The 23,599-nt window shown below is 40.1% G+C and overlaps 1 protein-coding gene across 2 annotated transcripts in view; it reads right to left on the bottom strand.

Annotated features, from left to right (window-relative positions):
• Window positions 1-23,599, bottom strand: part of PLCB1 (phospholipase C beta 1) — a 745,127-nt gene that overhangs the window by 116,536 nt on the left and 604,992 nt on the right. For both annotated transcript variants that reach the window (XM_019017473.4, XM_019017472.4), the window contains exons 24-26: window positions 11,133-11,265; window positions 7,899-7,952; window positions 3,068-3,287 (exon numbers count right to left, since the gene is read on the bottom strand). In XM_019017473.4, coding sequence (XP_018873018.4) covers window positions 3,068-3,287; window positions 7,899-7,952; window positions 11,133-11,265 — 407 coding nt within the window. The remainder of the gene's footprint in view (window positions 1-3,067; window positions 3,288-7,898; window positions 7,953-11,132; window positions 11,266-23,599) is intronic.

Genomic DNA, 23,599 nt, shown 5'->3' with positions numbered 1-23,599 from the left:
AATGCCTGGTGTCTATCATTAGAAGAGGGAAATTTGGACCAAGACACACCTACGCAGGCAGAATTCATGTGATAATGGAGGTAGAGACTGGAGTGATATGTCTGTCAGCCAAGGAATGCCAAAGATTGCCAGCAACCACCAGAAGTTAGAAGAAACAAAAAAAAAAAGTTTCTTCCCCTAGACTTTTCAGAGAGCGCATAGTCCACTAACACCTTGATTTTGTTTTTTTGTTTTGTTTTGTTTGGTCTTGAGACAGAGTCCTTCTCTGTTGCCCAGGCTGGAGTGCAGTGGCACCATCTCGGCTCACTGCAACCTCCATCTCCTGGTTCAAGCAATCCTCCTACCTCAGCCTCCCAAGTAGCTGGGATTACAGGTGTGTGCCACCATGCCTGGCTAATTTTCGTATTTTTAGTAGAGATGGGATTTCACCATGTTGCCCAGGCTGGTCTCAAGTGATCCTCCCACCTTAGCCTCCCAAAGTGCTGGGATTACAGGAGTGAGCCATTGCGCCCAGCCAACACCTTGATTTTGAATTCCTAGCCTCCAAAACTGTGAGAAAATACATTTTTATTGTTTTAAGCCATCCAGTTTGCTGTACTTTTTACAGCAATCCTAGGAAACTGATACGACACATATGCCCAGTACTTTGTTGACACTCAATGAAATGCTATTCCAGAACTGGGAACAGCCCTCGACAGGGTTCAAGAGAGGAAGCCCCCTGTGGTCCGCCAGACCCTGTGTCCACAAAGTCCCATGATAAGCTATGATGCGCAGTCCACATGTGGGGTTCTGAGAGCGGGTGGCACTCTGAAATCCACACGGCATCCTCACATTTGGAAGCAGGTCTTTGTTGGTGTTTAGAGGCAGTGTCTGCATTGTTCACACAAGAGTCTTGCAATTGAAGAAGGGCCCTGAGCCCAGAGAATCCTAACTGCCCTATCTCATCATGGTGGGAACTCGGCAGAAAGTACAGGTTTTCATGTGAAGTGCTGGGAGATGGCAGCTGGGAAGGGAGGCAGGGATTAGACCAAAGAAGGCCTTTCAGCCACCCTTCAATTTCTAGGATGCTCCTGAATGATTATAGACCAGGGCCCATCAGTGGAAAGTCTGTGGACCAGCAGCATCAGCAAACCTTAGGAGCTCGTTAGAAGCTCAGAAGCTCAGTCCCTACCGAAGGAGGCCCCTGAGGCGGAAACTCTAGGGTCAGGGCCTGAGGGTCTGTGTTTAGCAAATGCTGCAAGTGATTCATATGCACACTGAAATTTGAGATGCACTGATCTAGGCTAGATAATGGAGTGTCATGAACACATTTGGTGTGGGTAACAGCATGAGTTTCATTCTCTAAAGGACACCTGGGAATTGCAGAGACAAACAAGCAGGCTTCTCTCTTCCAGGCCTCTGACCCCATATTTTACGATCTTTTTAAAACAAATCAAGAATTCATCCCCCTCTCTCCATGTCTACCAGCGTCATCCTAGACCAAACCACCATCATTACTCAGCTGGACTCATGAAAAAGTTTCCTAACTGGTCTCCTGCTTTCACTCTGAGTCCTTGATCTTCACTACTCAGAGTGTTGTCCATGGAACTGCAGAATCAGCATCACCTGGTGCTGCTCAGGCCCCAGTTCAGACATGGAGTCAGAATCTGCACCTAACAAGATCCCCGGTGACTCATGTCCATTTGAGATGCACAGCTCGAGGGTCCCTCTTCCACACAGCAGCTAGAGTCATTGCTCTGAGACTCTCAAATTCCGCCATATCAATTTCTTTCTTCAGTAAAATCTTATTGCATGTTCAATACATTTTGAACTGTTGCTTGCTCCAGCTCTAAAGAACCTAGCAGTGGGATTCCCTCCTGTTTCTCTGATCTCATCCTGTTTCACTCCTCTCATGGTTTACAATGTTTCACCCACTTTGCCAGCTTTACTGTTCCTGGAACAAGCACATTTTTTTCCTGCCTGAGGGCCTTTGCACTTGCTGTTTCCTCAGCCTGGAGTAAGTCTCCCTAGTTCTTTCCATAGCTGACCAGGCTTTATTCTTTCTGTGCCACCTTATTGCAGATCAACATGTCAGAAGGGATCTCCTATCTCTAGTCATTCTCTACCCCATGGTCCTGTTTATTTCTTTCCTTGATAGTCCTCATCACAGCCTGAGATGATGCTGTGTGTTTGTTGTTTATTGTTTATGTTTCCCACCTTACCGTGTTACTATTTGAGATGATTGGGTAGGTCATGTTTATTGCTGTGTCCCCAGGGCACAGTAGGCACTCAAAAAATATTAATTAAGTGAATGTGTGAGAGATGCTTCTCATCATCAAGGTTTGGGTATATGGGGCTGTGGGAACCCAGGCCCAAATTAGAGTCACCTGTGTAGCGCATTATGGATTTCAGACAGGGTAGCAAAGGATAGTAAGCTTCTCTTTTCTTTAAGACCAGTTGTGGCCAGGCGTGGTGGCTCATGCCTGTAATCCCAGCACTTTGGGAGGCCGAGGCAGGCAGATCGCTTGAGGCCAGGAGTTCAAGACCAGCTGGGCAACCTGGTGAAACCCCATCTCTACTAAAAATACAAAAATTCACCAGGCGTAGTGGCGTAATCCCAGCTTCTTGGGAGGCTGAGGCACAAGAATCACTTAAACTCTGGAGGCAGAAGTTGCAGTGAGCCGAGATGATGTCACTGCACTCCAGTCTGGGTGACAGGGCAAGACTCTGTCTCAAAAAAAAAAAAAAAACAGCTGCCTCTCCAACTAGGTTCTAGGTACTCCAGGCAAAGTCTCATACCCATGAGATTGGCAGCTGTAATATAGGAAGTTAGTTAATTGGAATTGGGATCGCAGGCTAGACTCACAGGAGGACTTCCTGCATATTTATTCTCAGAATTTGGTTAAATAAAAAAATTCAATTCACAAGCAAATCTGGGCTAAGGTACCACAAAAGCTGTGGAGAATGGAGGAGGTTAGGTGGTTTTCTTGCCATGGTACAGGTCCAAAAATATGATATAAAACATTAAAAATCCATGTTAACAACTCTTCATGCTATGAAACAAACTAAAAATATTCATTGAACTTACTTTTTCTTACTGTCCTTTTTGGCGGACTTTTCCAAAGCTGCTCTCCTTCTCAAGTAGTCATTCTGAATTTCATTATACTTGGTAGTGTGTTCTTTGATAAGGTCAGTGGTTTTCTTGTGGTGTCTCTTAACCAGGTCTTTCATTTCTTTGTAGTGTTTCTTTTGAAGTTTCACAAACGATTTCTGTTGCTTTAGTTCTTCGATGGTCTGTGCTTCCACTTCTGCAACAAATAAGTATGAAAGCTAAGGGAATGGGAGGGCTGAACATCCAGATGGAAAGAAGAGCGGCTACCTTCTTAGGAAGAAATGGTTGATCTTGCCCAGCTAGAGTTTAAGAGCAAAGCTTGATGTCAGCTCTATCTGGGTTCCAGTCTGGCTCTATCACTTGCTAACTTTGAGACTATGTTACTAAACTTCTCAGATACCCAATTGCTTCATTCGAATACATATATTTTTAGTTTGGGTTCCCTAGAAGCAGAATGCAAGATGGGGATTCAGGTGCACGTGATTTACTGAGGGACTCTCAGAGTAGGGGAGCCAGGAAAGCAGACGGGGCTGGGGAAGGAGCTGAGCAAGGGTGTGGTCTCAGAAGGATGGAGTCTGGTCTCCGCCTGATCCCATGGGGAAGTGCTGGAGTGTGAGTTGTACCACTGAGCTGGTCTCATCTTGAGGCAAGAAAGCAAGCTTCTTGCATATTTGGAACATTCAGTGCAGGGAGGCATAACCATCTGGAGAGGGGGCTTCCTTTTGGTTGAGGGCAATTTTGCAGAGAAGGAGAAGTTATGAGCTGTTAACAGCTAACCCTCACCACCAGCCAGGAGACGGGTGCACCAGCTGTACAAGGAATCTGGGCAGGGCACCAACAGCATTGCTATAAGGATTATAATACTTCTATAACTTTATAGGGTTGTTAAGATGATGAAATAAAAGAACTCATGGAAAGTATTTAACTCAGTTTCTGGCACTGTGCCTGTGGAGGCTTAGAAAATAACTGTGCAGGTTCTACAGCACCATTTCTAAAAGGTATCATTTACAGTATAAACATGGTAAGCTGGTACATTTATCATAAAAGCATATAGCAGTAAAGTGTCTTGAGGGAAGATCTCTTAATATAATTTGCACAAAGTCACCAGAGGCTTACTAGCAGCCCACTTTACTATATTATTATGATTATGATTATTATTTTCTTTTTTGAGACAGAGTCTTGCTCTTTTGCGCAGGCTGGAGTGCAGTGACGTGATCTCAGCTCACTGCAACCTCCACCTCGCGGGTTCAAGTGATTCTCATGTCTCAGCCTCCCAAGTAGCTGGGATTACAAGCATGCACCAACACGCCTGGATAATTATTTTCTATTTTTTATGGAGACGGGGTTTCGCCATGTTGGCCAGCCTGGTCTCAAACTCCCAGCCTCAAGTGATCTGCCCTCCTCGGCTTCCCAAAGTGCTGGGATTTCCAGACATGAGTCACCATGCCTGGCTGATTTTTTTTATCCTATGCTGAGAAAACTTTGAATGTGATAGAGTCTGACCTTAAAACATTCTGGGCCAAGCATAGTGGCTCATGCCTGTAATCCCAGCACTTTGGGAGGCCGAGACAGCATCACCTGAGGTCAGGAATTCGAGACTAGCCTGGCCAACATGGTGAAACCCCATCTCTACTAAAAATACAAAAATTAGGCCAGGTGCGGTGGCGCATGCCTGTAATTCCAGCACTTTGGGAGGCCAAGGTGGGTGGATATCTGAGGTCAGGAGTTCGAGACCAGCCTGGCCAACATGGCAAAACTGTCTCTACTAAAAACACAAAAATTAGCTGGGCATGGTGGCACATGCCTATAATCCCAGCTGCTCGAGAGGCTGAGGCAGGAGAATTGCTTGAACCTGGGAAGCAGAGGTTGCAGTGAGCCAAGATTATGCCACTGCACTCCAGCCTGGGTGGCAGAGTTAGACTCTTGTCTATAAATAAATAAATAAATAAATAAATAAAAATGCAAAAATTAGCCAGGTGTGGTGGCAGGCGCCTGTAATCCCAGCTACTCGGGAGGCCGAGGCAGGAGAATCACTTGAACCCGGGAGACGGAGGTTGCAATGAGCCGCGATCACATCATTGCTCTCCAGCCTGGGCGACAGGGTGAGACTCCGTCTCAAAACAAAACAAAACTAATCTGTATTTTACTGATATATTCAATCAATTCTAGAATGTGCATTTAAAAAATATGTTAACATTTCCGAAATCAAGATGCATCTTATGGTTGGTGGGGTATGACGGTTGGTCAGTGCTTTTCTTTTTTAGCAATACATGAACATAGAATGCTTTACAACTGATGGTATCTTAACTTCAGTGAATTATCATTTATATGGACCTAGATCAAGTCATAGTTCACATGTTTCCATGCTTTGAATTGAATGTTCTGCTTCTGGGAACAAAAAATGTTACCATAAATATTTGAAACTATCAAGAGATTCAGAAATAATATATGCTGTGAATAACAAGAGACCTGAATAGAAAATAAGATGTCTAGTGAATAAACATTGAAACTAGAATAATAAGTTATGTTACTAAATGTTAAGGTCTTTAAGCAATAGAAATATGTTTCCTTTTCTTATACTGTGTCTATTCTCCTGACATTCGATCTCATTTGAGAATGAGGCCATGGAGAAAACCAGGTACATTTATTTAATGGTTTCCTTCAGGCCCAAATTGACTCATTATGGTTGCATAATAAGTTATTACATTAAGAATTTATAATCCCAAGGAATTGCTGCATTCTTGGAGGCAGATGCAATTCTATTTCTTTAAAAGTGGTTTACAGCATATCAGCTATAGGCAGTTTGGAAATAAGGCTCTAGATGTTCTAACCTATGATTAGAAATAAATCCACATAAACTATATTTTTAAAAAGTCTGTAGATGAGAGGCTGTTCCTTAGACTATGCTCTTAAGTATAAAGGTAATGCTCACTTATATAAAGACACAAATATCATTTATAAATAAGCCACCAAGATATAATCACAGCTAATGTATTGGTACAGACCATTGCCTTTTGTCCATTCATTTACATTATTTTAAACAACATTCTAGGAACACTTCTGTCTCTTGTTGTATGCATTAATATGGTATTGTTTCCCATGAAACTAAATCTTTCTTTCTTTTTTTTTTTTTTTGAGACAGAGTTTCGCGCTTGTTGCCCAGGCTGGAGTGCAATGGCGCAATCTTGGCTCACGGCAACCTCCGCCTCCTGGGTTCAAGCGAATTTCCTGCCTCAGCTTCCTGAGTAGCTGGGATTATAGGTGCGCGCCACCACAGCGGCTAATTTTGTAATATTTAGTAGAGATGGGGTTTCTCCATGTTGGTCAGGCTGGTCTCGAACTCCCGACCTCAGGTGATCCGCCCCCCTTGGCCTCCCCAGGTACTGGGATTACAGGAGTGAGCCACCACACCCAGCCTAGAACTAAATCTTTTAAAAACATGTTTTGTTGGGAGGGGCACAGTAGCTCACGCCTGTAATCCCAAAACTTTTGGAGGCCGAGGCGGGTGGATCACCTGAGGTCAGGAGTTTGAGACCAGCCTGGCCAACGTGGCGAATCACTGTCTCTACTAAAAATACAAAATTAGCCGGGTGTGGTGGCGCGTGCTTGTAATCCTAGCTATTTGGGAGGCTGAGGCAGGAGAATTGCTTGAACCCGGGAGGTGGAGGTTGCGGTCAGCCGAGATTGTACCACTGCGCTCCAGCCTGGGTGGCAGAGTGAGACTTTGTCTCAAAAACAAAACAAAACAAAACCATGTTTTGTTTTCTTTTAATACTTTCCTCAAGTAATTTTTCTACGCATATTTTATGCATTTCTTGATGAAATGCAAATATACACATCAAAGTGCATAAATCATAAAAGTATAGCCTTGTAAGTTTTCCCAAAGTCAGTGTGCTTCCATATCCACCACTTAGGTCAAAGTTAGAATTTGGCCAGCATCCCAGAAGCCTTCCTTTTTGGTTCCTGTCTCCCACCAAGTATAATCCAAATCCAGGTTTCTACAGCACAGATTAGTTTTGTCTTTGAAGTTGGTGTATATGGAATCCTACAGAATATGTTCTTTTGTGTCTGACTTTTTTCCTCAACATTATGCTTGAGTTTTATCCATGTTGTGTGTGACTTGAGTTTATTTATTCCTGCAGTTGCCTCCTGTTCTATGCTAGGAATTTATCACAATTTATTTACCTACCTTACAGCTGATGGACATTGGGTTGTTTCTAGATTTGGCCCTTACCAGTGGTGCTGCTTTTGGTGAACATGTGTGTACATTTCTGTTGTATATTGAGCCAAGTATTATAAATATTTTTAAGATTCCACTACATACTGCTAATTGTACTGCACAAAGCTTGTACCAATTTTAGTTCCACTAGTTTATGTGACTAACCAAATATAAAATAACTCCAAACTGTATCACAGTTCTTAAACACTGTGCGTTTTATGCTCACAAATGGATCATATTCTGCATATCTAAAATATAGTTTATTATTGGCAATTTGGGAAGACAGGCATTCTTGTTCACTGGGTTACATTTCCAGCATGAAACTATTCTTTGATGCTGAAATAGCTATCTTGTGAAACTACACTATTTTTATGCCAGTAGGGTTCTAGCTACAAAGTATGGTCACTTCTCTGTGATTATATCATATCATGTAGACTAAACTAAAAGTGTATGTCTCTAGATTTTTTAGAAGAAGAAATATTAATGATGTTGTTTTTCAGATATGAATGGAAATTTCCTCTCCTCTAAATACTTCCACTGTGTAATACTGAGCTGCTTAATTCCATGGGGGGAAAGGGTGGCATTTACCTGTTAAGACACTCTGAATAAGATCTTCTGTTTTGGCAGGTGCCTTTACAGAACCTGTAATATAAAAGATAAAATAAATAGCCTCTTCAACTTTTTAAATTTTATTCTTCCTGTAAACAAACAAACATATTTGGGCCTTGAATCTAAATCTCTTTTCAGAGAAACGACAAATTGTGTGAGAAAATTCTTTATAAAAATTATTCTTAAAAAGCCTTCATTTGCAGCTTTGAGACAAACCTAATTAAATGTAACATTAGGCCAGGTGCAGTGGCTCATTCCTGTAATCCCGGCACTTTGGGAGGCCGAGGCAGGCGGATCACTTGAGGTCAGGAGTTCAAGACCAGCCTGGCAATATGGTGAAACCCTGTCTCTACTAAAAATACAAAAATTAGCGGAGCATGGTGGCGGGTACTTGTAATCCCAGCTACCTGGTCGGCTGAAGCAGGAGAATCACTTGAAGCCAGGAGGTGGAGTTTGCAGTGGACTGAGATCATGCCACTGCACTCCAGCCTATGTGACAGAGTGAGTGAAAGTCTGTCTCCGAAAAAAAAAAAAAAAAAAAAAAAGTGATATTATATGCCCCATTTATAACGAGAGAAAAGAGAAAAGACATCCACTTGGAAGCAAAACAAATTCAGTTTAGGCAATGCTATTGCCATCTTCTGGCTAAATCAGGAATGACAAGTGACCTTTTAAAAGTCAAACGCTGGGAGGCCAAGGTAAGATGGATCACCTGAGGTCAGGAGCTCGAGACCAGCCTGACCAACATGGCGAAACCCCGTCTCTACTAAAAATATAAAGTTAGCCGGTGTGATGGTGCACGCCTGTAATCCCAGCTACTCGGGAGGCTGAGGCAGGAGAATCGCTTGAACCCAGGAGGCAGAGGTTGCAGTGAGCTGAGATCACACCATTGCACTCCAGCCTGGGCAACAAGAGCCAAACTCTGTCTCAAAATAAAATAAAGTAAAATAAAAATAAAAGTCAAATGTTGACCACTAGGCAGTAATAACTGTTACAGGAAAGATCCATTGGTGAATGTTAAAAATCAGTAAGTAAAAGTTTAAGGAAGAACAGGATATTTGCATAGTCTCAAAGTAGCTCTCCCAATATGTCTAAGAGGGGAAAATAATAACTTTCAGTGGAGAAACCGCCTTAACCAAGTGATCCCATATCATCATTGATGAGACCCAGCAACATCATATATCTGTGATGTGATGCACTGAGAAAGGCGAGTATCACTTGCGTGGCGCTCTTGTCAAAATGCATGCCCTCAACCCAATCATGGGGAAACATCGGACCAACCCAGACTGAGGGATGTTCAACAAAATAACTGACCAGAGTTCTTCCAAAGTACCAAGGTTATGAAAGACAGGAAAGACTGCGGGACTGCCATAGATTAAAGGAGACTAAAGAATCATGACAATAAAATACAATTTGGGATCCTGCGTTGGAATCTTGAACGGTAAAAGGACATTAGTAGAAAGCAGGTTAGTCCAAATAAAGTGTGCAGTTTAGGTCAGAGTATCGTGCCAATGTTAATTTCCTGGTTTTGATGATTGCCCCATGATCCCGTGAGATGTTAACTTTAGGGGAAGAAGAGGCTATTTTTGCAATGTATTCTGTGCCATTTAAAAAATATTTTCTGTAAGTTAAATTATTCCAAAATATCAAGTTAAAAAAATTAAATGTGAAAATGCTAAATTCTCTTTTACTTTCAGGAACACATGACTATTTACTCACACATTTAAATGATGGATTTATATTTCAGAAGCACTCAAGATGTTTGTATTTGGTATATAAAACCCTTTATTTGAAAATTTACTTCTTGTTTATAAAGTCATCTTCTTACTATTATTGACTTTGGCAACTTTTTTTTTTTTTTTTTGAGATGGAGCCTCGCTCTGTCACTCAGGCTGGAGTGCAGTGGTGCGATCTCAGCTTACTGCAACCTCCGCCTCCTGGGTTCAAGCAGTTCTCCTGCCTCAGCCTCCTGAGTTGCTGGAACTACAGGCATGCACCACCATGCCAGGCTAACTTATGTATTTTTAGTAGCGATGGGGGTTTCACCATGTTGGCCAGGTTGGTCCTGAACTGCTGACATGGCCTGGCCAGCAACCTTTTAAAAAGCAGTTCAAGCATGTCTGATACAAATTAAATATAATTTTTTTTTAATTCTCATTCTCTCCCATGAGAAATACCCTTCCACCCTAAATAAAAGATCTGGATCTATTGGCACCCTGACCTAGTATGACAAAGAAAGGAGCTCCTTTCCACACCTTCATGGAAGGAAATTCTGCTCCCTTTTGTTTACTTTATTAACCAATTCAACAAGAAATTATCAGGTACATGCTATTCCCCAGCACTGTGTGATGTACAGAGGAGGCATCAAATTGAAGTCTACCTAGGAAGCCTCCCATCTACTGGGGTAAACAGGACATACACACAAGGAATAGTTACACAAAGCTGCATAAGATTAAATGTCAAAGTTAGCTGCATAGAAATCAAAGGATTTTTATTTTATTTTATTTTATTTATTTATTTATTCATTTATTCATTTTGAGAAATGAGACATGAGTGTGTCTTTGGCTGTAATATAGGAGCTAAAAGCAAGAATGTTAGTATCATTGGGAACTGCATCAGGCCTAAGGTCACTCTTCCCTGGCACTGTGGCCTTCAATAAGTACTTTATCACCTGAAAATGGCAGCTTATTCACCTGCACAATGGGGACAATAATAGAATCTACTCTCTGGGCCTGGTATAGGGGGGAATTGAAATGATCCATATGAAAGGCTTAGCAATGTGTCCAGCACAGGGCAGACGCTCAAAGATGTTGAAAAGAAAGTTGGAGAAAGAGGGAAAGGAGCCCTTGGCACAGAATTAATGAAGCAGGACTAAGAATGCACTTCTAAGGCATGGTTGTTTATAAGCTGCTTGGAGAATTCTTCTCAAACCGTGCCAGCAGATGGGTCATAACTCATCACTGAAAAAGGACACCGGAAATCCGGGTGATTTTTTTTTGTCGTGGTTTCATAAGTTATCTGTAGAGCCAGATGAGCACATATGAATCTCTTCTGGCTTTCATTCATTAATTGCACATTGACGGGGCGCCTCCTAAGTCCACACATCTTTCCCCACTTGATGCTTTAGCCACCCACATCACAGCGCCTCCGTCAGTGGCACTAATGAACTGCAGGATCTTGCTCGTGTTGTCCAGCTCTTTCCAGATGGCTTACCTGGAGCTGGCTGGCTGTGGAGAGCCTGGGAGGGTGGCTTGGGTGTCAGGGTTGTAGTGTGATTCACCCCATTTTCTGCTGGAGTCGTTCTCGCTTCACTTGGAGCCTCTGATGGTGTTTCTCCAGGATCAGCCTAAAATTATAAATATCCTTTCGTTTTCCACATTTCTTTTTATTCTTTTCTTGCCTTCCTAAACCAACAAGGCTACATTTTGTAGCATCTTCACAATTCTTTTGGAGTTGGAAATATCAAATTTGATACTCCCTGGAAAGCAGGGTTAAAACAGCATAGTGTTGAGCCATGACTATGGGAGGTTAATTGCATTAAAGTCTCCAATTTTTACACCAACCTATGTCTGTGCCCGTTGGTGGTGCCCTTCCACACTGACTCTGGACCAGACCATGTGATTTGCTTTGGTTAATCAGAGAATAGCAAACTTGATACAAAAGACCCTTGCAAAATTTTCCACTGTTTCTCAGGGTCCTATTATAGCAATGGAGGATGAGAGGTCTGAGTCATCCTGGTCTCTCATCCAGCTCTTCTGGAGGAGAGCTGAGTCATCCTAGTCAAGGATGTCCTGGACCAGCCAGTCCCCAGCTGAGCACATACACTTGAGTGAACCCGGCTGAGATGAGCTGAGTCTATGAGTCTGGTCTGGATCTGCAGACCTGCCCAGCTGACCAGATAATGCATGAAAAATAATAACTAGTTGATGTTATAAGCTGCCAAGTTTGGGGTTGTTTTACAGAATGAGCTAATCAATGTGATGGATAAGAACACACATTTTGGAGCACAGCTTGCCTGGGTTCAGATTCTGGCCCTGCAATTTACCAGCAGTGTGATTTTGGGCAGTTCACTTAACTCTCTGTGCTTCAATTTCTTTATCCTTATAGATGAAGACAGGTGTTTACTGGGGATCATAATATTATCTTGTTAGATTGTTTAGATGATTAAATAAGTTAATACTTATAAAGTACTTAGAATTGTTTCTGGCGCAGAGTAAATATGTGGATGTTAAATAATGTGAAAGTTGTCAGAATCCAAATAGAGTCCCTTATATTAAAACAACAACAACAACAACAAAAACCCAAAACACCCTGACAAAAAGAGCCAGGGAATGTCATAAAGAGAAGGTTCTCACTCATAAATGCCTGATAAGAAAAACTCTCACAAAAGACTCTGCAAAAGCCATCACCTTGTACAAAGGCCATAGCAACTTTACACAAAAAATATTTCTGTGAGGACACCTGCCTAGCAACTCCCTGTCCAACCTCAGACTGATGTCACTCTTGTTATTGATCCTTGTAGCCAAGGCTAATCATCTGAAAACAATTATGTAATAATCCTCTTCATTTATCCTTTACAAACCTTTGTCTTCCTTCCCTCCCTGACTAAGCACATAATTTAGTATGCCCTATTCTTAAATAATACCATTTTCCTTTAGAGAGCATCTGTTTGTTATTTATGTTGACATAAAACAAATAAAACATTTAAGCTTGTGGAATACTACCAATGAATAATAATAATAAATGCATTGAAATGTAAAATTTTCATTCGACACTCTTCAGCAGCTAATTCCACATACCTTAGACAGAGTAAACAGTTTAAAAATGTTTGTTGAATAAATGCTGATCCTTATAAAATAATTGCCTACATACTCTTTTAATGTTGCTTTTCAATATGCTAAATTCTCTGTAACTCTTTATCAGAATTGCCTTCCAAGTCCCTGGCAGGTTTTACTGACAATGAGGCTATCCCAATGTTCTACTTTGTAGCACATTTTAAAAATACATTAGGAAATATATTTTTCCAGAAGTCTTTTGGAGCCTAACATTGTGACATTTTGGCATGTCATTACAGATGAAAAATTGACCTATAATAACCTTCTTATAAAAAGTAAGATAAGAATGAAAATAGTGACACTGATTGTCACCAGTGGCTTTTAATCTGTTTCCCAAATCATCTTTAAAGCCTCTTCCAAAACTGCATTAAGTGATGGCAGAACTTACTTTAATTCAACAAATCATCCCTGCTTGTGTACTACACCCTACTCAATGCTGGAAGAGCCCTTAGTAGCAGTGGCTGGACATCAGTCAGGGGAGACAGGAGCCTAAACAAGTAACCGGGGCAGCCTGTATAGCTCACTATGGCAGAATCTTTCTTTTGAAAAATGACTACTTCTGATGGGTAAGTGCCAGTATGGTCACACTATTTAGTTACATCCATCAGAAAAATTCTCCCTAGAATTATATGCAAAGGGAAAGGATTGTGTATGTTTTGTTCAGCAAGACATTGCAAACTGGAAACTCATGGCCCCAATGGAGTACATGGATGCATTTTCTTTGGCTCAACCAGTGTTGTCAAATCTTTTAATTAAGGTGATCTTATACTGAAACAATGGGTTTCTTACTTCCCTTGAAAAACTAGATTTGACTACATGGGACCTATACACCCACAGTAGGTGGTTCTTTGGCTTAAATACAGCAGGGGTAACGCTTTCCTGGCCTCCCAGCTGAAGAGGGTGCCCATGGTTACCAAACTCAGCTGCTTTAGAAAGCAGGTAGGAAGATGTCCCTGTTCCGTGGGGATCTGACCTTCCCCATTATATCCAAGTTGGTTTCTAAAACCATGTGGGGAATGAACCAGATTCTTCCCAATGTGACAGCTCACTAAAATTAGCCCTCTGAAAAAGGATAGAGAAAAAGAAAATTTTGATGGAGGAAAGAATGGAAGTTAGGGAAAACCAGCTTCTGTGAAAGTAATAATGGTGGCTTTTTTTTTTTTTGGCAACTAAAATTAGTGTCTTGAGGTGTTAGACTGGAGGTGCATTCAAACTGGATCCAACAAGTTTATTTTTAGCTTTGCATTAGGTTTTCAGATACTCCATGTAGCTGTAAGCCCTTGGGAAACCAAGTTCAATTGTCAATTTGAGTCAAATAAAGGAAAAAATAAATCTCTGCTTATGAAGGGCATGTGAGACAAAGCCTCCACCTTCCAAAAAGGGGACGTACTATATAAAATCAAAGATATTTTTAAAAAGCAGATAGATGTTAAGTAAACATTCAGGCAAATACTTTATGGTTGCAGTCGGGAATAAAGGGGGCACCAAGGGTTGGTGCTGGACTTTGAAGTAGGCTTTGGAGAAATGCTTAGTCCAGGGGTCACACCTGGTGATGTCTCCATGTAGAGTGGACTGTTTCAGTCTTGGGACACAACCCCTAAGGATACTATTCACACTGTAGAGTAATAGGCAGTTAATGGAAATGATAGAAACCAGTGAAGTAGATTTAATGCAATAGGGCAAAGTGAGGTCATGTCCAGAGCAGGAGAGAGACAGCCTGTAAATGGAGCAGTGGCTGCTGTTCATTTTTAGCCTATTTCCACCCAGGTTTTGAGAAAAATGGAAAAACGAAAGTTTTGAGTGAACTCTCCCAGTTTCCAATCACTGAGAAGCCAAACAGAGCACATCTTCAGACTGCATTTGGCCCAGAAGTTGCCAATCTGTACCCTCTGCCAGGAGGAGCAGAGTTTGCCTGGAATTCTGAGATGGTGCAAGAGTGAGCCATGCATCCTTAGCAATGCTGAAGCGACAGGACTGTGCTGGGAACTCGGTGGGCCAGGAGCCAACTAGTCTGCAGCCCACAACTCCTTACCTTCTCGCCCCAGTGGCCAAGCAAAGGCATAGAGAAGAGGGTCAGTAATGAGGACGTTAAACACTGGGCTAAGGAATTTGGAGATCCTTGCATAGTCTGACTCTTGTCAGGGACCTCATGATTTTCTGGAGACAGATGTTATATACAAGTTAAGTCAGTGGTCCCCAGCCTTTCTGGCACCAAGGACCAGTTTCATGGAAGATAATTTTTTCATGGACCAGGGGGAGAGGAGGTTATTGGGGGGATGGTTTCAGTATGACTCAAGTACATTATATGTATTGTGCACTTTATTTCTATTATTATTGTTACATTGTACTATATAATGAAATAATTATACAACTCACCATAATGTAGAATCAGTGAGAGCCCTGAGCTTGTTTTCTTGCAACTAGATGGTCCCATTTGGGGGTGATGGGAAACAGTAACAGATCATCATGCATTAGATTTTCATAAGGAGCATACAACCTAGATTTTTCACATGTGCAGTTCACAATAGGGTTCACAGTCCTATGAGAATCTAATGCCACTACTGATCTAACAGGAGGCAGAGCTCAGGGGGTAATTTGAGTGATGGGGAGCAGCTATAAATACAGATGAAGCTTTGCTTGCTTGCCCACCTGCTGCTTACTTCCTGCTGTGCGGGCCAGGTCCTAATAAGCTACAGACCAGTACTGGTTGGGGATGCCTGAGTTAAGTAAGATTCTATAACATATACAGGTGACTAATGTTTAAACATTTTGCTAAGGGCTGTAGACACTTTTTTTTTTTTTTTTTTTTTTTGAGATGGAGTCTCACTCTGTCACCCAGGCTGGAGTGCAGTAGTGCAATTCTGGCTCATTGCAACCTCCACCTCCTGGGTTCAAGCGATTCTCCTGCCTCAGCCTCCCGAGTAGCTGGAATTACAGGCATGCACCACCATGCCCAGCTAATTTTTGTATTTTTAGTAGAGACGGGGTTTCACCATGTTAGCCAGGCTGGTCTCGAACTCCTGACCTCAAGTGATCCACCTGCCTCGGTCTCCCAAAGTGCTGGATTACAGGCGTGAGCCACCCTGCCCGGCCCATAGATACACATTTTAATTGACTCCATTTACCGAATGGAGACTGCAATTAGAAGTGGCTGTAGATCATCCTGGGTTAGACACTGTTATATACAACAGCTTTTTCACAGCCAGTCAGTGTAGGCAACACGCACAGTACCATAATAAAGCAAAATAATTGGAGGTGTTATTAAAAGTCTTTACTAAAAACTTTATTAAAAGTCATGTAACTTGCCAGAGGTCACACAGGAAACTGTGAACAAGTATTTGAATATGGATTATATGCTAAAGACTAAATTTTTCTATTACAGCAGTCCACTCTATGATAACAGCAGCTTAAGGAACCGTAATAATAACTTAACTTGCTGCTGAGATAGAGATGTCTACATGTAAACATAATTCTCAAAGAACTACCCTGTTGCACTAAAAAAGCATCCGTACATACAAAGTTAAATAAGTTAAGCAAAACAATGGCTGAAAAATGAAAACAGCACCTATAGGAGTACAATACTAAAATTGAACTTTCTGATATTATAATTGGAAGATCGAATAATTCCACTATATGGATCTGTAAGCCAAAGTGCAAAAACCAAATTCCTTATCCCACTCAAGAGAATCAGCAGAAGTCAATATTTTATTTCTCCCCCATTATTTGTTTTTATGAGTGAATAAAAATCTGGTACTGGAAATTGTGATAGAAACAGAAACTAGGAATGTCTAGTTTCTTAATTTGATTCAAAGACTTAAATTCCAATTAAGCAATTATCAAGGAAAGAAGGTTCAGAAGGTGGTAGTACTTCAGTCGCATTAACTAGATTTTTCTTAGGTGGGTAGTGAAAAAAAAAAGTGCAGAATGAACCACAGAAGTAAGTTCCTGCCCTCTAGTGGACAAATGCAATCATTGCAATATCTTTTTCTTCAAAATATGCCTAACTTGAATGTTAAAATTAAATATAAAAAGAATTTGTACGCTTCCTAATTCCAAAATGAACAGAAGTGCATTGAAAATAGAATACAGATGGACCAGTAAAATGGTAACTGAAAAGATCATTTTTATAAGTTCTATAGAAGGAGGAAAAGCCATTTGATGTGTTGGTTGAAAAGATTTCCGTCCTGGGCATTGAAAGTTTGGATCTGATGGTTGAGCAGCAGAGAATTAGGATTTGGAGGATTTAACTGAATGGTTAACATGGTAAGTGAAGGGCCTTTCAAATATCATATGTATTACTGGGCTGTTAGAGGTGTTGGATCATGCTTTCCTTGTCTGAGTCATCTGAAGAGTGCAGTTCCGGCCGGGCGCGGTGGCTCACGCCTGTAATCCCAGCACTTTGGGAGGCCGAGGCGGGTGGATCACGAGGTCAGGAGATCGAGACCATCCTGGCTAACATAGTGAAATCCCGTCTCTACTAAAACTACAAAAAAAAAAAAAAAAAATTAGCCGGGCTTGGTGGTGGGCGCCTGTAGTCCCAGCTACTCGGGAGGCTGACCCAGGAGAATGGCGTGAACCCGGGAGGCGGAGCTTGCAGTGGGCCAGGATCGAGCCACTGCACTCCAGCCTGGGCGACTGAGCAAGACTCCGTCTCAAAAAAAAAAAAAAAAAAAAAAAAATGCATTTCCTTCTGTGTAGCTGATCAGGATGACAGCATCTTGCTTTGGATGGGCACCACATGGGTAAGAGGCAAGGCCATCAGTTTTTCCAGCGTATTATGGGTGAGTCTCATAATTTCATCATGCAGAAATCCACTCTACTCAGGACAAATATTGTCAGAAAGTAGCTTTGTTAGAGCCAGCCTTTCCCTGAAGGAGGAGCTTCTTCAAACATGAGTACAATTTGTACCTTAAATTTCTATTAGTTGAATGAAATTAGATAATGTATCTGCCTCATATTTCTAAGAAATTCAGAATCACTTTAACAAACTTTGTCCTGCTGTATGCACTCCCAAACGTTTAGGAGTGAAGTATACTGATGTTTGCAACCTACTTTAAAATGCATCATATTGAACCAAGATGGATGGATAAATGGATAGAGGGATTTATATGTGATCAAGTGAAAACATCAAAATTTTAATTATGGAATCCAGGTGGCTGATATATAGGTGTTCCTTGTATAGCTCTTTCAATGTTAGATTAGAATTTTTCATAATGAAATATGTTAAAACTCCTAATTTTGAACAGTCTACCAGGGTGAGTTAGAAACAGGAGAGCTTTAGTGAGCTGGATAAATTCATCTGTTGACTTCAGTTTTTTGAGCTTCTTCATTAACACCAAGTAAAGTACTTTTGGTGTTTTGCACAGTTAATGTCCAGCAAGTTCTTCCAGCGGTAACTGGAGCATGGGTTCAAGTGAATCTTGACACAGCATGGCTGTGTCATCATATAAGCACTCACATGAGTCAATAGCATTCACATGGTATCATTTTGTTGAACATTAGTAACAGCTGCAATTTTACACATAGAGGTATAAATTTTATAATGTCACTCTCTTCCTCCAAGTTCTAAGGGCTACGAGAGCATCTGATCTTCCTCAGCATTACATATATAATGGCCATCAGAGTGACTGACACATAGTTGGGTTTTTTTTAAAAAAATACATTGAATGAATGAGTAATTCATATTTAGTTTCCCGTTAGTACATAATAAATAGCTCTACTATTAATGGCAAAGTCCTGAAAGTAAAGAACTACCTAAATGTTATGCTAAAATAAAACAAATTTGAATGAATGAATAAATCAATGAATGAAAAGAGTGAAGATGCTGCTTTCTGCTGTCTGTAACAAGTTTGTATTTAATGCATAATAACAGCAGGTTACTCAGAAGGCTATCAAAGGGTAAAAGAACATAGCTCTGCGGACCCTTTTATATGTGTTACATATATAAACTTTAATATATATGTATATAAAAAAGTTCCTACCAACTTGAATTTATTAGAAGTGTTTTGATGCAGTTTACAAAGAATTCAGAAGGAATGAACTCTTGGCTGTTAGGTAGAAATCATGGATTTCTCTTTTTAAAGGAAAGTAGACCAACAACTCTTTACGTTAATTTTGTGGAAATATATCTTTGAAATTAATTAAGTCAAATCATTTGGTAAGGACTGTGGTCAATCACTTGCGGGACAAATTCTGGATAATTCCCAGGAAAAGTGTCTCCTGGAGCCCTTCCCAGGTTTCTGTGATTAAGCTGACATTTTAGAGTGGATGGAATTAATGGGTTTCATCTGGGGAGAGCCACACTCCTGCGAAAGAAAGATACAGGGCTTCAAAGTAGCGGTTCTTAATGTGTGGTCCCCAGACCAGCATCAGCTTCACTGCAGATTGTTAGAGATGCAAATTCTTGGGTCCACCCCAGACCTACTGAATCAGAAACTTTGGCTATGACACCCATCAATCTGTGTTTTAGGAAGCCATCTGGGTGATTCTGGTACATGCTAAAGTTTGAGAGCCCTGCTAATCCAAATATGGTCCATGGGCCATAAGCATCACCTGGAAGCTTGTTAAATATGCAGTGTTTTGTGATCTGTGCCAGACCTATTAAATCTGAATCTGCATTGTAACAAGATTCTCAAGTGATCTGTATGCACGTTTAAAAAAATAAATTTTATTGTGTAAATTCAAGGCATACAACATGATGTTATAAGATACCTATGTACAGTAAAATGGTTACTACAAGGGAACAAATAGACATATCCATCATCTCACATAGTTACCTGCTTTGTCCCCCTGTGGCAAGAACAGCTATAATCTACTCATTTAGAAAAAATTCTGACTATGATACATAATTGTTAATTATAGTCCTCATGCTGTACATTAGACTTTTTTACTTGTTCATCCTACACATTTCCTGCTTTCTATCATTTGACCTACACCCCCCCATTTCCTGCACCTGTATGCACATTAAAATTTGAGAAGTCCTGCTCAAAGTGAAAAACTTCATCATTAATTGAGAGCCATGATTTTATAATTGGACATGACATGGATATTGAAGTTACTGTACTCATCCCTATTTTAGGCAGATGAACCTGAAGCCCCTCATTAGAATCCATTGAAATTTTAGAAATTTTTATGGAGGATATTTGTAAAAGCAGCTGAATTGAACCAATCATTGACCAGTTTCAATTCAAGTGAATGAATGGTCTTTTCTTGATACATATTTAAAAAGACCCTAGTTCTTCAACTTCTTAGCCTTTGATATTAGGCACCAAATCACTCTACCATAATGAGCAATTGTTCCCTTCTCTAAAAATGGGGATTACTATGGTTTACCTAGTTAGGACCCAGTTTTATCCAAGGCATCCAATGAAAGTGCATTGTGAATGCCAAATCTGTATAGTATAGAAATGAAAGAGATAGCGTCATTATTTAAAGGAAAACCTTTTCTTTTTTATTGTATCAGATGCTTTAAAGTTCAGGGATTTTGATAAACTATTGTTTCTATAAATTAATATCTTGCAAATTTATTATTTGAGGAGGAAGATTTGAAGGAGGAAGAATTTTATTTAAAGAGAATCCAAAATGAGCTGTAAACCTCATCTTTGATTTTAGTGTCAAGTTCTTAAATTGTGAATGACATATCAAATTTCTATTTTGAATAATTAAATGGTATCCAAGGCCTTGGGCAAAACGTTGTAACCTTATGAAAGCACTACCTTGGATTTTTTTTGATGTCACATAATTTTATTGGTTGAATTCATATCATTATTAAAATAATCAAATTGGGGCCATACACTGAATTAGGAAATATTTACCAATAATTTTATTTTATTTTATTTATTTTTAAGAGACATGGTCTCTGTTGCCCAGGCTAGGGTGCAGTAGTGCATTCACAGTTCATTGCAGCCTCTGCCTTCTAGACTCAGGCGATTCTTCTGCCTCAGGCTCCCGAGAAGCTGGGACTACAGGCATGTGTTAGCACACCCAGCTAATATTTGCAAACAATGTTTGATGAATTTCAGCTCACTCACAAGAACATGTGAGTCAGACAATAAAAAAGTAGGCCCTTTGTAATAAACAAACTTTTAGTATTACCAAACAACTTTTCCTTTTCAACATCAATATTACACGAAGACCACTCACACACTTCCACTTGCAGGATGAAACACAGACGATGTTGGGAATTCTTGTGAACAATTTTGGCCTTGAGAGCTGGGTAAGGTTTGTAGTTTCAGGTACTCTGTCTTAGATGACAACTTTCCCAAGTATGGAAATGAATGCTTGGCAAATGAATACAGCTTTCGTAACTTCCAAGTTGAGGGATATGTATTTTGGCCAGCCAATGCACAAATCAATCAAATAGAACCCACAAAGATAAACCTAACTTTCTGAAGAATAAGTTCTGACAACATCCAGTGATTAAAGGGGGGAAGTTCTTGACATTCAACTAAAAATTCAATCAAAAGATGTTACTATTTAAGGTAAAGGTCTTATATCCTGTGCTCACTCATTCAGGTAACCTGCTATGGAGGTCAGAAAGATGAATGAAGGGCCCATCCTTGCTAAAGGTTACCAGAAAATTACAGCTTTGTTACAGAGGTAGTGCGTGTGTGTGGTGGAGATGCTTGTTAAACTGTGCTCCAAGGACCAGCAGTATCCCATCACTTGGGGGCTTATTAGAGATGCTGAGTCCCAGGCCCTACCCCAGATCCAGTGAACCAGGATCAGCAATTTATCATGATGCCCTGGTCTTCACACTTAACATGCAGAAGTGCTGATGTGGAACATGAGTTGCAGAACCAGATTGCCTGGGTTTTCATCCTAACTCCTTTCTTTACTAATTGTGTGGCACAGGGCAAGCAATTTAACTCCTCAGTGCCTTAGTTTCTTCATTTGTTAAATGGAAATAATGGTAATTAGGACATCCGGAGGTTTTAAGACTTAAGTGAGTGAATACAGTAAAAGCTTCATGGCCAGGCATGGTGAATCACCCCTGTAATCTCAGTGCTTTGGGAGGCGGAAGTGGGAGGATTGCTTGAGCTGGGAGTTGAAGACCAGCTTGGGCAACATATTGAGACCCTGTCTTGAGAAAAGAAAAATAAAATAAAGGGCTCAACATAGTGTCAGATATACAGTAAGTACTCAGTAAATGCTCATTATTTTTTTCTTTACTTCTCTAACATTAAAAAAGTCACATTCAAATATTGCATTTATGACATTATCACATAATATTTCCTAATAAATGTATTGGATATTTACTTTTTCCTTTTATAGGTATTTTAAAAATAGAAAAAAAGTGTTATGATATTTCACTAGGCATCTCTGTAATTACATTATTTGGTCTGTAAAACATTTAAAAAATTATTTTAAAAAATGTGCACAGAGACCAGACACAGTGGCTCATACCTGTAATCCCAGCACTTTGGAAGGCCAAGGCAGGTGGATCACCTGAGGTCAGGAGTTTGAGAAGAGCCTAGCCAACATGGTGAAACCCCGTCTCTACTAAAAAGACAAAAATTAGCCAGGTATGGTGGTGGGTGCCTGTAGTCCCGGCTACTTGGGTGGCTGAGGCAGGAGAATCGCTTGAACCCGGGAGGCTAAGGTTGCAGTGAGCCGAGATCATGCCACTGCACTCCAGCCTGGACGACAGAGCGAGACTCTGTCTCAAAAAACAAACAAACAAAAATGTACATAGGAAACATGCTAGAAGGATATACATTAAAAATGTTACCAGTATTTGCAGAATTAGAGGGTTTTAAAATTTTATTTCTTTAGTTTACTATGTTTTTATATTTTTCTACGTGACTTTTTATTTAAAGGAATTAACTGTGAATGTTATACTTTGTTAGGATTCAGTTAGGCACTTACTCTACAACTTGACTAATCTACCACTCTGAATTTACAAAGACAAAATAAATCCAATAACGAATCTTTATTATTCCTTAACTTCCAACCATTATTCAGATAATACATAACCTAAATATTATACATATATTATACACATAATATATGTATAATATAATCTGAATAATGTATTTTCGCCTTATCTGAAATAAATATCTATTGTTCAAATCATGGGGGAAATTCCACTTTCTTATCTATTTGGTTTATAAATTACTCTAAAAAGATAATTTACAGGACTATTAAACATCTGGTAATATTTTGCAGTCCGACGACATTTTTAATGTTCAAATAGAAATGACCTTTAGAAGCATCACATTAAAATGATGACACTAAAAAAGTCTTTGCTGCTAAAATAGTGTCCCAGTGCCTGCCATGTCCTAGATAGAATTTTCTTTAGAGAAAACCACAGTTACTTATTTTCAGTGGCGTCATTCAAACAAACTTACATTATGCCAAGACAAGAAAAAAGACACACTGATGCTCAAAGTGTGAAATGACTTTTCTTTCCTAGCATTACATGTTAAGGGCAAATGATTTTTTTTCCTTGAGTTGTAAAAATGAGGCCAGTTAAGAGTTTAGACATGTCAAAGGAAAAAAAATCATATTTTCTCTATTAGACCAATATAGACTCCATGTGATTCCATGCCTCTAAAATTTTTTCTAAAACTGAAAAATGTCCAAATACTGTCCAAATTTAAACAATATTATACATTTCTAAAAATGCTTTCTGATCACCTTTAAGAAAAGAAAAACAAAAATAAGATTGACCTAAAACTCTACTTCTGTATTTTTGTACATTTTATCCTCCTAAAATAACTTTTTGATGGTGCAAAGATAAGGTTTTCAAAGGACATCAATTTGTGAAAAGAGCCCTACAACCTCAAAGGCCTTATGTCTCTCATTCTTTAGAGTGACATTTTCCCCTAGTCATTACAGAAATGA

Source organism: Gorilla gorilla, chromosome 21 (genome assembly GCF_029281585.2).
Source record: "Gorilla gorilla gorilla isolate KB3781 chromosome 21, NHGRI_mGorGor1-v2.1_pri, whole genome shotgun sequence".
Classification (NCBI taxonomy): domain Eukaryota; kingdom Metazoa; phylum Chordata; class Mammalia; order Primates; family Hominidae; genus Gorilla; species Gorilla gorilla.
Note: the sequence above shows the minus strand (reverse complement) of the source record. Positions and strands in the feature narration are given on the sequence as shown.